This window comes from Podarcis liolepis (assembly GCF_965112155.1).
Source record: "Podarcis liolepis genome assembly, chromosome: 17".
Lineage (NCBI taxonomy): Eukaryota > Metazoa > Chordata > Lepidosauria > Squamata > Lacertidae > Podarcis > Podarcis liolepis.
In genome coordinates this window covers 32,816,049-32,832,679 of record NC_139571.1, presented here as the reverse complement: position 1 = coordinate 32,832,679, position 16,631 = coordinate 32,816,049, and the positions used below count along the sequence as shown (strand labels likewise).

General features: G+C 41.4%; 1 protein-coding gene across 16 annotated transcripts in view; it reads right to left on the bottom strand.

The window, feature by feature from the left end:
* NRG1 (neuregulin 1) overlaps positions 1 to 16,631 on the bottom strand; it is a 493,798-nt gene that overhangs the window by 122,418 nt on the left and 354,749 nt on the right. For all 16 annotated transcript variants that reach the window (XM_083481457.1, XM_083481455.1, XM_083481459.1 and 13 more), the window contains 2 exons: positions 14,153 to 14,336; positions 9,171 to 9,295 (listed from right to left, as the gene is read on the bottom strand). In XM_083481457.1, coding sequence (XP_083337583.1) covers positions 9,171 to 9,295; positions 14,153 to 14,336 — 309 coding nt within the window. The remainder of the gene's footprint in view (positions 1 to 9,170; positions 9,296 to 14,152; positions 14,337 to 16,631) is intronic.

The window sequence follows — 16,631 nt, the reverse complement described above, 5'->3', positions numbered from 1 at the left end:
TCAATTAAATATCCTAAATGGCAAAACTGAAAAGGGTTGACATAAGTGAAGGCTGTGTAGAGTTTGGCAAGCCAAGTCCTGGTGAATTAATTTTACTCGATTGCTATTTTGCCTCTGTCTGTTCCAACATGGGGAATTATATTAGAACCTGGAAAATGATAGATATGTTCTCTATCTGGAACACAGAGTTGAATCACATAAGATTAAATTCAACAGATATAGATGTGCGCAAATGTCTTGTACAAAAAAAGGGAGGGGGGAGAACAAGGCACAAGTATAAGATATGGGAGACCTGGTTTCACAGAAGTGTTTATTGTGGGCATCCATTGATCTCGAGAGACAATGGAAAAGTGTACCATCCAGGGTAAAGTCAAACCATTGGAGAATTACAGCACCTGCTCTGGCTCTACAGACCAGTATGGGAAAGACATGTTTTATTGCCACCGGGGCAGATGAAGGCATCTGGTTTCACTGGTGCAGATGCACTACAGCGTTTCTTCTCTCTGCGCTCTTCCCGGTCATTTCTCCTCTGGTCATGCAAAAAGCATCTAGGTATCTTAGATGACCACAAGCTGAAGCTGAGCCAGCACTGCAATATGACTACTAAAAAAAACCTAATGCAGTTTTAAGCTGTGTAAATAGAACTGTACAAAGTAGCAAGAGTTTCACCCTATTCTGCGTTGGTCAAGCCACATCTGGAGTACTGGGTTGAGGTTTGGGCACCAAATTTTAAAGAGGGCATTGACAAGTTGGAGCACACCCAGAGAAGGGGGACAAGGATGCCAATGACCTGAAACCTATGAGGAGCAGTTGGAAGAGTTGGGTATGCATAGCCTGGAGAGAAAAGGCATTTGAGGGGGAAACATGGTAACAGCTTTCAAATATCTGAAGGCCTGTCACACAGAAGATGCAACAGACTTGTTCTTTGTTGCTCCAGAGGACAAGACTAGGAGCAGGACTAGACCTTCTAGGTAGAAATTGCAGGAAAGCTGATATTTGGATAAATTTTCTAATGGTACAAAGCTGTTTGACAGTGTAATCATGAAGAGAATGTGGACTCTCCTTTGCTGAAGCTGAACATGGTGGATAGCCATCCATAAGTAGCAATCTATTAGGGATGCTGTCATTGCATCTGCATTGAGCAAGAGGTTGGGCTAGATGACCCCCCCCCCATCCAAGACCTAGAATTCTATTCATGCAGAAGTGGTACCAAAGAAAAAATGTTTTGAGTGTCTATTTTCAGAATTGATTTTTTTCCAACTAATGTAGTATCTCAATGAGCACACATACAAAAATACTTCAGTTAATTCTGGACACTTAACTCTTGTGTAACACATGAACCCTTTGACAAAGCAACTATATATAACCATTAGTCACCTCCCAAGATGATTGCTAGGGTTGTTCTTAGGGATACCTGAATAGACAAGTCTTTCAATTAAACTGTAAACTTTCAACTTGTAGTATGAAAAGCCATAATGCATGTGTATCTCACCTCTCTATATGAGCTAAATGGTGTCTATAGTTCAACATGAAACATGAGAAAAGACATGGGTAATCTTATTTCAAGATGCATCAGGGTTTTCTGGCTTAGAATGGTAAGAGCCGGCAGAAGAAATTTCAGACATTTGAAGGAATGAATATGCCAGATGGAATATGATAGATGTAGTTATGGCAATCCAATTCTTCAGATCTGCCAGACTCTTAGAAATACTGAATGCTATGCAAAATACAAGGAAGTTCCTCTATTAATTGTACTCATTCCCAGTCATACAAAGCCACTAGGTGTCCACACAAAATACTTTTATTACTTCTCTCCAATGTACAGTTCAAGGCTTCCAAGACTAACATACAGCCTCTCTTCCATCCTTGGGGATGCTGTAGAGGGCTCCAGATTACCTGTTTATTGAAAATTCATCCTGATTTAATTGCACAATGCTTATGCAGAGGTTAGAGGAATGTGTCCGGTCTTTACTGAACATCTGTTCTTATTTGTTTTCAGGAAAGTAATGCAACAATGAGCATTCTTCGTGATTTGCTTGTGTAGTGTCTTCGAATTAATCATTTGTTCATCCCACATTTTTCAGTGCATTTCCCCATCACTTTACTAACAAAAAGTCCAGGGTTTTTTTTAAGGAAGCGCATTTCTTACAGGAAACAAATGTATCATTCAGCCAAATAAAGGCCAAGCTTATAGAACCAACTTAAATATTAGTGAGCTAATAATATACACCAAGTATTTAATTTGATAGTCACATGAAGTTCAGTCACATAGACCCTGAGACAGTAACTACTAAACTCTATCATTACCACATTTATGTTACAGCTGGTGTAAAATCACTGTTCTAGGAAAAGCTAGTTCTTGGCTCCATTAGAAGAAAACAGGAATGGGATAAACAGAAAACAGGAAGAAGTTACTTGAAGGAGTGCAATACTTGCTCCAGTGCTTGCCAAAGGCAGATGGCAACAAGATTTCTGGAAGAGCTACAATTGCCTTCTAAATATTTGCCAGCCTTCAAGAAATACACAGAACCATTGTCTTCCTTCATCTATGTTCACAACAGCAAAGCATTTCTTCTAAGGGAGCCAATTCACAATTCAATCTTTGATTGAAGCACCACAAAATTCCCTGGAAATGAGAAATGTTCACCCATGCATCTTCCCCTTCTACAGGTGAGCAGAAGGAATAAGCATACATTTAGAAGAAAATGAGAAAACAGATTAAAGATGGTATCTGTAGCCTAAGAAATCCTCAGAAAAGTTCAGCCACCCTAGAATACAATCAATTGTTCAAGCACATAGATTTGGCTAGCTGATGGAGAGGAGTTCCTTGCTCCCACAGGAAACTCAGCAGGCATGACTCCTGGAATCGGAACAAGTCCTCTGCTCAAGTCCTCAAATAATCTGTTTTTTCCCCCTTAAAACCCTAATCCATGGAGGAGGATGAATGATCTTTGGTCAACTTCCTGTTAACAGCTGTTTAATAATTTAAACTTATTTACAAGCCACATTTCAAACTTTTCTGAGGGGCAAGGACCAGTTCATTTTATAGGCAGGCGTGGCATACTAGAACTATCAATATTATTCTAGCTTTAAGCTCTTGAAGCTTAAATACAGTAGGTAACCAATCCAGTAATTATCTTATTCAAGACAAGAGATAAAGCTGTAGCTCAGTGGTAGAGCACTGTGTTTCGCTTGCAAAAAGGTCCCATGTTTAGGTAAAGGTCTAAACCACTGAGCCTCTTGGGCTTGCCGATCAGAAGGTCGGCGGTTCGAATCCCCACGACGGGGTGAGCTCCTGTTGCTCGGTCCCTGCTCCTGCCAACCTAGCAGTTCGAAAGCACGTCAAAGTGCAAGTAGATAAATAGGTACCGCTCCGGCGGGAAGGAAAACGGCGTTTCTGTGCACTGCTCTGGTTTGCCAGAAGCGGCTTAGTCATGCTGGCCACATGACCCAGAAGCTGTCTGCAGACAAACGCCGGCTCCCTTGGCCTATAGAGCGAGATGAGTGCCGCAACCCGAGAGTCGTCCGCGACTGGACCTAATGGTCAGGGTTACCTTTACCTTTACCTTTAAAGGGCCCCTGGATGGTTATGTCCAGTCAAATCGGATTATGGGCTGCGGCACACCATCTCCGCTTTCAGGCCAAGGGAGCCAGCGTTTTTCCGCAAACAGCTTTTCCAGGTCTTGTGGCCAAAATGACTAAACTGCTTCTGGCGCACGGAACACAGTGTCCTTTACCTCCCAGGTTCAACACAACCGATGCTAAACACTACTATGTATTTTGCTGCTCAGCATGCATTGGGACACTTTCAATATAGGGTCAGCAGACTTTGCATCATGGTCCTTAGGGCAAGGAGGCCTTTGCCTATGTTAGGATACAAGTGGACGACAATTTTAATCAAACTAGAGGACTGAACCTTATACAACTGCACTGATTTTAACTACTCCTTGATTTGTTGGCTTCTTGGAATTTTCAAGCATTGCTGGGTATGAGGCTGCTAGCCCTTTCCATACAAGTCTAAATATAGATTCAAATTTATTACGTTTGGCACACATACCTTAAAATGTTCTCCTTAATTTATAAGAGATGTTATCAGTGCCCTTCATTAGAGTTTCATAAGATACTTACAGTGTGACAAAGCCCACACAATAAAGGTGTAGCAAGACTCTTTGTAGAGGAAAAAGTGACAAATTAGTTGGCGAAAAGCAATTATCATAAATGTACCTAAGCCTCAGTGTTTGCTATTTATATCACCCTCTTGGAGAACTTCACATATCTTTCCTGACCTCAATTACTCTCTCCTAAGGAGGGCTGCATTTTGAAACATGGCAAAATAACACTCTTTATTGTAGTTTTTAAGAACAGAGAACCTATTAGCATTAAAAAGCTAAATATGTATATGACCTTTAGTTTCCCCCCCTGATTCTATTAATTGGTTTCAAAATATTATTTATTTGAAGGTGACCTAGGTGAGATATCCAAATACCTGCTAGTAAGGCAACCTTATCAGGAAATACCTGGCTAAGTGGAAATAATATTCCTGGGAGGACAATAAGCTGAAGGGTAGACGAGACTGCCAGCATCACAACAGCTAGCAGAAAAAAGGAGAAATAACCTGTGATAAAAACAGAATGAACAGCAGCCTTATTAAGGGGGGAAATCTTTCAAATATAGATGGAAAAGGCAGCCTCTAGAACATTCACATGCCCCTGTTGGGAAGGAAACCCCAAACAGAGCTTGCCTTCATGCAGATCCTCAACCCTTAAAATCTAAAGAACAAGATGGTGGTGAAAGAAAAAAATGAAGAGACAATGTCAGGCATCATCTGCCCCATATACAAAAAAAAAGTGTATTTTCCTATATTGGTCAGTATTTTGATTTTCAATATGATTCGAATTGTATTTTAAACTAATCGTTTGATTTTGAGTTTTTAATGTATTATATATTTAGTGTTAGCCGCCCTGAGCCCGGTCTTGGCCAGGGAGGGCAGGGTAATGATAATAGTAATTAATGACCACAATCCCTTCCTCCCCCCGCAGGATCCTTCATGCAAAGCTGTGGATTGGAGCAAGTGTGCTGTGCAAACCAGATTAATGGGCAGCAACGGTACATTCACCGAATTGTACATCGCTTTCTTTTAGATTAATGGAGATTAATACCACTTTCTTGAGATGAGATAGCCCCCTTCAGAAAAACAATACAAGGCATTCCCAACGGATAACCGGGAGTGTTAACTTTTGACAGGCAAAATCACAGAGCAATACAGAGCTATCTTGAAACAACTCTCTTTTCCATTCAAGAGAGAGTAGAATGTTCCACAGTTATTCGGAGATTTTTCAGAGTGAACAAGGCTGAGCAACAAGGGGTCTGTAATTGTCAAAATCAACTGACAACTACAACAGGGGCCTTTGTAGACCTCTGTTACTATTCTCTCCATGTGCACACCAACCTTCCAATTGTTGTGAACACAGTTATCGTTCTGATCTTCTACTTGCTCCCCCCCTGACCAATTGTCTTGAAACAGTCCTCTCAAATTGTGTACAATTTCACCAGTTCTCCAATTAGATGTTGAGTGAAAATAATAGCATATACTGTAAAAAAGGCAAAGGTAAAGGACCCCTGGACTGTTAAGTCCAGTTAAAGGCAACTATGGGGTTGCGGTGCTCATCTCGCTTTCAGGCCGAGGGAGCCGGCGTTTGTCCACAGACAGCTTTCCGGGTCATGTGGTCAGCATACCTAAACCGCTTCTGGTGCAACGGGACACCATGATGGAAACCAAAGCGCACCGAAATGCCATTTATCTTCCCGCCACAGCAGTACCTATTTATCTACTTGCTTTCGAACTGCTAGGTTGGTAGGAGCTGGGACAGAGCAATAGGAGCTCACTCTGTCACTGGGATTCGAATCGCCGACCTGATCGGCAAGCCCAAGAGTCTCAGTGGCTTAGACCACAGTGCCACCCGTGTCCCTAGCATACACTGTACAGAGTCTGCAAAAGTAATGTCGGAATTCAGGGCAGTATGATAAGCTCCACAATTGCAAGAGACCAGTGGGCATGTCTTTAGATAGCCTAGCCCTACCCAATGCAGTACTCTTTATTATTGTCATAATATAAATCCAGTAATAATCACTACAAATAATTGTTTTACCACCATGTTCCCGGTGTCCACTGATAAATCTGGCTCAGTTTTAATCTTATCATATCCAAGTCCTTCTCTCGTACACAAAAACAAATTTTAGCCTGTTTCCTCAAAAGAGTCTGAAACAGCAAGTGCCAAGTATTATTGTTATTAACGTGAAAGATGGTTGCTATGGTTGTACCAGCAAGCAGTTATGGAAAGTCAGAACCTTTTATTGGAAAAATGTATTGTACAAAGTATTTTCTTTACACGATCAAAAACTTGTCATCTTGGTTAGTTTGCATTCCTTAGTAATTATGCCAATTTTATTTAGCTATAGTATCTTCAAGGCCCTCACTGCTACAAAAATGCAACTGTAACAAATGATGTGTGTATTCTGGTGGAATTTTTTGATGTACCTTTTAGGTTTCTGAACGAGATCCCCCACATATTCTACGATTCTTTCCCCATTTCTTTGGCTGGAACACAGTATGGGAATAACCTTATGCTCAGGCATGTGTCCATTTATCTGAGTCATTACTTCAGCCTAGCATGTCTGGCTTAGTCCTGACTCTCTGGGATATTGCTCGGAACTGGTAAATCTATTCCAAGTGTGAAACGGTGCAGATTTATGAGCAAACAACTCCTTTATGCATGGGAACTATGTAAGTTTACAAAGAAAAATAAAAATCTGCTCAACCCATCATTCCAATATTTATACAACAGTAATCCAGCACAATAATTAATGTAGTGACAGTCTAAAGTACCATGAATATTGTTACTTTATTTATTTTTAGGTATCTTTTTATAGTTCATCTGGATTACATGTATACAGATCAACACTTTAATGCATTTATGGTCTGCATGGAATCTACCTTATTAATATTTGAGAAATGAAAGCAACAGTGAGCAAGTTGAACAAGAACTCCAGGAGAAACTCCTCAATACCTTCATCCTTGAAAATATTGTAATTTGAGTAGGAAAAAAACGAGGAATCAATTAATATGCTACCACACTGATGCCCAAGCCACCTGCATATCTGACTGCCTAGCAGCTTTGACAATATTCAATAATATAGACAAGGTAATGACGCCAGGCTTCGTTCTTCCTTATGGTAATGTATGAATTGGTTTAAAGATTTGAAGGAGGTTGGGGAAGGGTTGCTGCTAATAATCAAAATGTGTATACAGGTAGATCGCATCTTATGCCAATTTCACTTACGCCATTTGCAACTTCATGCGGATTGCCAAAATTTAATTAAATTAAAAAGGGGCGAGGGGGCGGAAAACTCGCCTGGAAAGGCCACCTGATATCTCACAAGACCTTCCCAAAGCCCAGTAAGCAATGAGGTTACAAAAGCTACCTGCTTTGCATGGGAGGAAGTAAAGCCTGCTCAGTACTGGGTTCAAACAGGTTGGGATGGTAGCACAGGGCTCTTCCCTAGGTCAGTCTGGCTTTTTTCGCTTATACATGCAACGGCCAGCGACATAATCCTGCATAATATGTAATCTACCTGCATGTGGTCCAGTATATGGAAGAACAATGTATTTGGTGGCGTAAGCAAATTCTGGGAAAGGTAATATAGTGGTTCTCGAACGAAACCCATTCCGGAAGCCTGTTCAGCTTCCAAAACGTTCAAAAACCGAGACACGGTTTCCCATTGGTTGCAAGAGCTTCTTGCACCCAGCGGAAGCCATGTCACACATTTGGGTTCCAAAAAACGTTCAAAAACAGAAGCATTTACTTCTGGGTTTTTGGCGTTCGAGAACCTAAATGTATGGCAACAGTGGTGTTCGGGAACCGAGGTCCCACTGTAGTAATGAAATAAAAATATTAAAGTTTCAGTTGTTTAGTCCAGAGCTTTAGTTTATGCAAATTATAGAACACATTAGCACCACTTGCTATTAAATTTCAGCTACTTCAATGGACCTGCGACCATAACTATAAGCTTTGTATCAAGCATGAACTCATAAGCTATACACTAAAAAAGCATGTAGAATTACAGTAATGACCAAAGAGTCTACTATGTGGCTTTCCCTTCTAAACTACATTTTAAAAAGGAGCATTTCAAAAGAGTTAAATTCTTTCAGGTTTTACGAAGTTTAATGAGCCCAAAGTTCCATTGTGTTCTGGTGTGTTTAAATACAGACATATTGCTGCTGTCAGTACGTCTGAGTTAGTCCACTTAAAGAAACAATATGGCAACTTGTGTATATATGCCAAGAGGCTCATAACCAGAAGTACTGGTATAAAGATTATGCATATTGATGGAGTAAACAGAACCTTTAGTATCTGCTGAGATAAGTAAAGCAGAACAAAGGTTTAAACATACATGTTTCTTAGTTCAGAAAGACCTATTTTTGGCCTATTTTCTGCTCTTCACAATCACAAATCTAAATTACATTCCTCAAGAAAAGGTAATGCATTTAACAATTCCCTTTATCCCTCATATAACTTGTATTGCAACAATTCACCTAATGAGGACAGTAACTGACCAAGCACCCACATGCTTAGAGATATATTTGTCAATTTTGTTACCTGCCCAGAAACCAGAGAGACACCGAGAAAAGGGGGTAGGCATTTTAGCAGCTAGGTTGAAGACAAGTACAGCATGAGAAGATGGCCTAGATTCTAAATGCCAACCCTGACAGACTGATTCCACACTTAAGAAACATGCACACACTTATCTGCAGAATATAACAGATACGGTCAAATACCCAGTTTTAAAAAGTGTATTTTTCATGAGTGCTAAATATACATTTAAGTTAGGTTTTCAGAGTTCCAAGTTGCTTCAAGTTATTAATAAATAAACTAATGCAGACAGCACTCGGTTACATTACTCGTATTTTGAATAATACCATACCATTTGGAATTTATTTGTACCTACATTAGGTGCTTTTTACTACCTACATTCAGCAAACAAGTATTTTTCATTTCAGCGTTTTTTTTTATCTCAGTTAGGCTCCTCCATGTGATCTTCCCCCCACGTTTTGCAAGAAAGCCTACTTCTGAAAGCACTTCCAGATAAAATAAAAAGCACTGGTGTCTTACCATTGGTGTCTGTAATTGTTACCCGAGCTCTCGTGCTGTCATTCCCAAGCCTGTTGCTTGCTTTGCATGTATATTCTCCAGCATCAGCCAGTGAAGCCCTAGAAATGCGAAGTTCTGAGAATGTCCTAAGGGAAAACAGGAACAATAAGGATTACAACCACTTATACATTACAACAGCCTCCTCCAACTTACAGGTGTTTTGGATGACAAGTCAAATTGTGCCTGACCATTGGCCATGGTGGCTAGGTCTGATGGGAATTGTAGTCTAAAACACCTGGAGGGCACTAGGCTGTGGAAGGTTTCACTATAACACAAGCAGTTTCTTTGCATTGTTAATTAATTTCCATTGGAGTTGGGAGAAAAAAAGAGAAAAGCGGGTATTTTACCCATCTAATCAAAATCAAGCATTTTAGGAAGGTTAGCACATTTAACTCTCTCACTGAAATAAATGGGACTGCTGGAGAGTTTTACAACATTAGTTTCAGGCTTTCAGTTTTGTAAACTTAAAAAAAAATGAAAGCTGATTCTTAGGATTGTCTTCTGCACTGGACAGCATGGTTACCCACCATGATTTATACATCTTCATGAAACTATTCCTCAAAATTATTCAATGCTTCACTTCCAGCTCCTCCTAGTGACCTATTAAGGCCTCCAAATCCATATTGGAAACCATTTAACAGCTGTTGTTATGTTGTTCAGATAATTTGGGTTGAATGCTCGATAAACGTACAAAAACAGCAGCAACAGTCAGTGCCATCTAATATATATTTTTTTAAGCTCTATGAAGTTCTAATTGGAGTAAGAACTCAGAAAGCCACCCCAAGAGTTTGGCCGTTACAGATATTGCAAGTGAAAAATAATCCACAGTACATACAGTGGTACCTCGGGTTAAGAACTTAATTCGTTCCAGAAGTCCATTCTTAACCTGAAACTGTTCTTAACCTGAGATACCACTTTAGCTAATGGGGCCTCCTGCTGCCGTCACACGATTTCTGTTCTCATCCTGAGGTAAAGCTCTTAACCTGAGGTACTATTTCTGGGTTAGCAGAGTCTGTAACCTGAAGCGTCTGTAACCCAAGGTACCACTGTATCTATTCACTGCAGAGCAGGCATGTTCAAAGAAGAAAAGGCAGCTAAAAGATTGTATATGTGAGTAGCCACAGTCACTTTCCCATCACCTTTGAACTCTGGGGGCCTGTCAACTGGAATAGGTGTCTCTGAGGAAGAACTAGAAGGAAACTACTCTGACTGTGCAACGTGTTGGGCGACTCACGTGCCTTCCGTCCTCAGTGGTTTCAGTTCTGATTTTCACTAGCCAGGTGAAGCAGTACTAACAAGTAAAGGCTTCTGGGAATTCTGCTCGCAAATGGGAGCAGGGGAAGAAATCACTGCTTTTGGCTTATTATCGCTTTTGAAAAGATAACACATATTTGTACTAAAAGTTCAGTACAATTATTTTACACGTCATCCTCCGCTGTTTTCCAAGTAACAGTGTGCCATTCGTTTTGCATTTTAAGGGTTCAACAAACCAATAGCCTTTGGCGGGGATATATTTTGCCCGTCCTTAAAACAAATATGAAGACAAACGGTCACTTCAATGCTGCAAGAAAATTCAAAAAGAGATGCTAAAAATTAGGGGTGCTTCATCCATGCAGGGCAACACCACTACTAACATGCCACAAAACCATCTACTGGTCTCATTTGCAAATAAATAACTAAATTCCAGATATGTCATATTATCTGAACTGGGCCCATGATATATGGATTTTTGTTAGAACTTTGAAATACAGAAAAAGAGAAAATAAATGACCACAGGGACAGCTCCCTGTTTTCATGGTGGCCATGACACCCCAAAACAGCCCTCCTAAGGTGATCTCAAGATGCATGTTATAATCCCCTAGAATTGAAGTCTGGGTCCCATCCTCTTCCCAGAACCATGTCACCCTTGCCAGCTCAGAGAGGGAGAATGTTGGCGACTTGTGGTGGGTGGCACAACCAAACTCTGTCTTTCTCTGGCTCAATACGAGGTACAACTTATTGTACCTGACTCCTAAGGAGACTAGTTCACTAGTGAGAGATTGCATCCCTAATGAACAATGGCAATTCCCTTCCTGCCCCCCCCCCAATCTGCATTGGTAGTGCATGAAGTATCCTGGAGGAGGCACAGTTGAGAAAGTACAGGTGTGAGGTCTCCTCCGCCAGCCTTCCCTGCATAGGCGTCTTATGCAAAGCTCTTAAAAATACTTTTGCCACGATCAATCAGACTCAGTTTGTGGTTGCAGACTCTTACCCAAACCATTTGTCACTACCTTTGACACAATGACAGATGAGGACAACAGAGCATTTATCTGGTTTTAATTGTAAGAAGCAAAAAATGTTTTGTGTACCACAAAAAAAAAGGTTAAGTGCTTTCTTTGATTCTGGCTGCTGTGTGGGACTGAGTACTGCAGCCATGACAATAAGCACGGTAAGCTTTCCATATGTTAGTTCTTCGAAATGAAGCTACGAAAGCTCTGTTCTTTCTCACTCTAGGAAATGACATATGCCAAGATCAGCAGCATGGAGGACATATGTGCCTTGATACTTGATCCAATAGCATTTGAACAGGAAGAACTCACTAAAAACACCAATGTTTCATGAATCTGGGAATCCAATGACATGAAACTAAAGTACTGTAGATTCTGGCATATAAGATGAATTTTTAACCCCGGAAAATCCTCTAAAAAGTCGGGGGTCGTCTTATACGCCAGGTATGGGTTTGCTGGGCAGCGCCAGTCGGCGGTGGGCTCCGCGCCGGGAGGAAGCTGCCCGGCGAAGCTGCCCAGCGATGCTAAGCCGGCTTCGCTGGGTGGCTTCCGCCTGGAGCAGAGCCCGCCACCCACTTCTGCTGCCCAGCGAAGCTGCCACGTATAAGACTGGGCGTATAAGTCGACCCCCCAAATTGGCAGCTGCCCAATCGCCTAATACAGCGGTGCCTCGCAAGACGAAAAGAATCTGTTCTGTGATTCTCTTCGTCTAGCGGTTTTTTCGTCTTGCGAAGCAAGCCCATTGACGGATTAGCGGATTAGCGCTATTAGTGCTATTAGCGGCTTATCTGCTGATCGGATCAGCTGATAAGTGGCTTAGCGGCTTAGAAAAAGGGGGGGAGGAAAAAAAACCAGCAGGAACTCGCAAGACATTGTCGTCTTGCGAAGCAAGCCCATAGGAAATTCGTTTTGCGAAGCACCTCCAAAACGGAAAACTCTTTTGTCTAGGGAGTTTTCAGTCTTGCGAGGCATTCGTCTTGAGGGGCACCACTGTACGCCGGAATCTAGGGTATAAGCCATCTCCTTCCCTTCCTCTGTACATGCTGACATTGGGCCACTGTTCAGGTGAGGCATATGACAGGATTTAAGTTATAAAATGAAACTGCTGCAAAGGAAGAACCAAGGCATATTACGACCTCTGGGGAAGACTATGCAAAGCAAGGCTCAGCCAGCTACTGTACTAATATTTCTGTCTCGCAAAGCATAGCGTGGTGGTTAGAGAGCTGAACTAGAAACTGGGAGAATAGGGTTTGAATCTGTACTTGGCTATGGAGCTCACTGGTTGACCTTGGGCCAGTCACTGCCTCTCAGCATAACTTGTGGTGATTAAGTGAAGTGGGGGGGGGGAGGAGACCATGTACACCACCCTGAGCTCCTTGGAGAAAAGGGTGGGATATAAATTCAATGAAAATAAAGCACTGTAGGAATTAATGTGCACCTTTACTCAAATATGGGAGGCAGACCTCAGGCTTGCCTGCACGAAAAAATATAATTTTCTTTGTGAAATGCTTATTTTTCAAGTAGTTTGCACTAACATTTTAGCTTCATGGTCACTCTGTGAGGTAGGTGAGGCAACCAACTATTTATGAGATTTATTGAGTTTCATAGCTAAACAGGGTTTTTAAAATGCCCAAATTGGATACAGTGGTGCCTCGCAAGACGAAAAGAATCCGTTCTGTGATTCTCTTCGTCTAGCGGTTTTTTCGTCTTGCGAAGCAAGCCCATTGACGGATTAGCGGATTAGCGCTATTAGCGACTTTTAGCGGCTTTTAGGCTTATCGGATCAGCTGATAAGCAGCTTAGCGGCTTAGAAAAAGGGGGGGAAGGGAAAACCCCCCCGCAGGAACTCGCAAGACATTTTCGTCTTGCGAAGCAAGCCCATAGGAAATTCGTTTTGCGAATCACCTCCAAAACGGAAAACTCTTTTGTCTAGCGAGTTTTCCGTCTTGCGAGGCATTCGTCTTGCGGGGCACCACTGTAATGTCATTGTGGTATGATAGTAGCTTTGGATATGGACATCACCATTATTAATGATTAAAAACTGATCCAGCCACATTAATAAAAACTGGAGCTAACACCCAAGGACCTATGCATGAGATTGATCACATATTCACAGACTCTGCTAATAGTGTCTAGGCCAGCCTTTGCCAACTGGTGTTCCCCAGCTCAGCAAATGGAGGGCATCTGGGTTAGCTAATGTTGGTCTAGGTCCATGAGCATCCAAGAGAGGATGAGAACGTTTTCCTTTCCAAACACAGCACAACACCTAGAAAGAAAATAATGAAAAGCCTCAACACCTTCCCCAAAGAGTTATTATGTTTTGTGTGCCCAAAGCACTGTGGATGCAAATCTTCCTAACTGGGTTTAAAACAGTTTGGTTCTTCCAACAGATGCTAATATGGATAATAAGTATAAAGCAATGTATGCACCTTGGAACAAATATAAGGATTATATAAGAGCTACAATGTTATTATTATGAAGCAAGATATAACAGCAGCACCATCATAAAACCATTCAGTGAAACTGAAGTGATAACCTATTTCCATTCATTTGCACACATCACAATACACTGTTGGGCACAAGGAGGTAATTAATGCAGTAGATGCCCACTCTGTGGTGAATAATTCAATTTTCCTCTTACAACTCAGCTTCTTAGATACATCACTATATACTTACTTTTGTTTTTTGGGGCTCTTGATCTTGATGTTCTCCGGTCTATTTTTTTTTGTTATTTCCTTTTCATTTTTTAACCATTTGAATTTGAGAGAGGTGTGCTCAGAAATGGCTTCACATCTGAGAATTAATGTTTGACCCACAACTGATTCCTGGCTTTTCATCTCCTTCAATTTAGGAGGCACAGCTAAAAAAGAAAGAAAGAAAAAAGAATGTTTAAGTGACTAGTTAGCTCTTGTTTTTCCCCTTTCAAAGACAAAAGGTGACTCATCTGAACAATTCAGGGTGTTCTAAGATTCATAAAGATCATTTGACATTTTTTTACAAGAATAATGAGGAGAGGGGTGGAGGAGTCAAGCATCAAGAGCCAGGGAACAAATGAGAATCACTAATTTATGGTAGCCATGTGGATATATTAAGAGTATTATCACATACAAAGAAGAAATTGTACTTCAACAAAAAGAAAAAGAAAAGTTTATGCAGATGTTCAGTGTAACCAAAGTTGCATGGGTTCAAAAATAATGTTCTTTTTAGCATGTCTTTAAAACATCTATTTCTACTTGGGGAGGTGAAATATTTTGCAGGGAGACTAATTTCATTGGATTATAAAGCCACATATTTATACAAGCATCTACTGCAAAGTAGCAATGAATAGATGGGAGATACAGGTATCTTTCCACCACTTCATCCTAAGGTGATATCGGTTAGTAGTATACCCATGAACATATGGGCAAAAGTAAGGGTATAGCTAGTGAATTAGCCATTACACTAAACTTTTAAACAACACATATAAAGCATGATAGCCCCCTCTAATCTGATGAATGGTAAAGAAACTAGGTGAATTGAGACGTGCTTCATTTCCAGTTGGTGACTTTGGCTTCAAAACCCAAAGCACTTTAAAACTTTTTTTTTAAACCCTCTATGGACTTTCAAGAATACAAACCGTGCAGATGGCTCTTAAACACTTTGTGTTAATGTTGAGCAGTGTTTCCCAAACTTGGGTCCTCCAGCTGTTTTTTGTGGACTACAACTCCCATCATCCCTAGCTAGCAGGACCAGTGGTTAGGGATGATTGGAAATGTAGTCCAAAAACAGCTGGAGACCCAAGCTTGGGAAAAACTGATGTAGACAATCAGCCTGTAGCACATGTGCATACAAAACCAACAGCTAATGGTGCCTTCAAACTGGAAAAGATGTATGTCAGTTGATTGTTGTGTATACAAAGGGAAGGTCAGGCCTATCCCTGTGAAAGAGAAAAAATGAGGCGGCTCTGGTTCTAATGGATCCTTGGCAACCCCAAACTTCTCTTGAACACCTTTGTTAATCTCCTCCTGCTGCTTGGGGCATTTAAGCCAGCTTTTTTCAGGGTTCAGGTATACAGTGGTGCCCTGCAAGATGAACGCCTCGGAAGACGAAGAACTCGCTAGAGAAAGGAGTTTTTCGTTTTCTTAGCCGCTTCGCAAGATGCATTTCCCTATGGGCTTGCTTCGCAAAACGAAGCTTGCTCCGGACCTCTTTTGAAGCAAGGGGCGGCGGGGAGAAGATCACTTCTCCCCGTTGCCAGCCCCGCAATCTCCGGGGACAGAGGGGAAGGCGCGCGCGCCTTCCCCTCTCCCCCCGGACCCCTTTTGAACCAAGGGGCGGCAACGGGGAGAAGCAATCTTCTCCCCTCCGCCCCTTGCTTCAAAAGAGGGGACAGAGGGGAAGGCGTGCGCACCTTCCCTTCTGTCCCCAGAGATTGCAGGGCAGGCAATGGGGAGAAGCAATCTTCTCCCCGCCGCCCTTTGCTTTAAACAGGTCCGGGGACAGAGGGGAAGGCGCGCGGCGCTTCCCCTCTGTCCCCGGACGGTCTCCATAGGAACACATTGATTGATTTTCAAGGCTTCAGATGTTTTGCAACCACTTTAATCAATCCCCACTACTATAATGTTGACATTTACCAACATTTGTTAAAAGAGCACATGCCAAAATGATCTGATTTTTCCCTTTTTTTTTACTATTATGCACCAATTAATACGCAAAAGCATTTATAGTTTTCACCAACTAAAATAACAATTAGTCAACATCAGGAATGACATCCTAAGAATAGCTCCTTTTAAAAGCAAATGTTGCTGGCAAATCAATTTGCTTATAAGGTAAATGCACCATTTGCGGAGTTCTGATCCTTCGCAGAGCGAGAAGACATTGGACAGAGCTGTTTTAAAATAATTTTTGTAACTTTACATGATATGCTGTGAGACAGTAAAAAACAAACTCAGAGAAAAAGAAGAAAGAAAGAAAAGCCGTTAAAAATGTCCAAGGGAATATCCTCAAAGCAGCAGTGTTCATATTAAGGTAAAGTGAGCCATGTTTCATACACATTCCATGCCTGAAAATTCACTGAAATACTGCACAGTCTCATATGTAACGGGGAAAAAACTAGACAGACAGACATCCAAATCTACCTTAGAGATTTCTTACTTCCCCCTCAATATGATCCTCC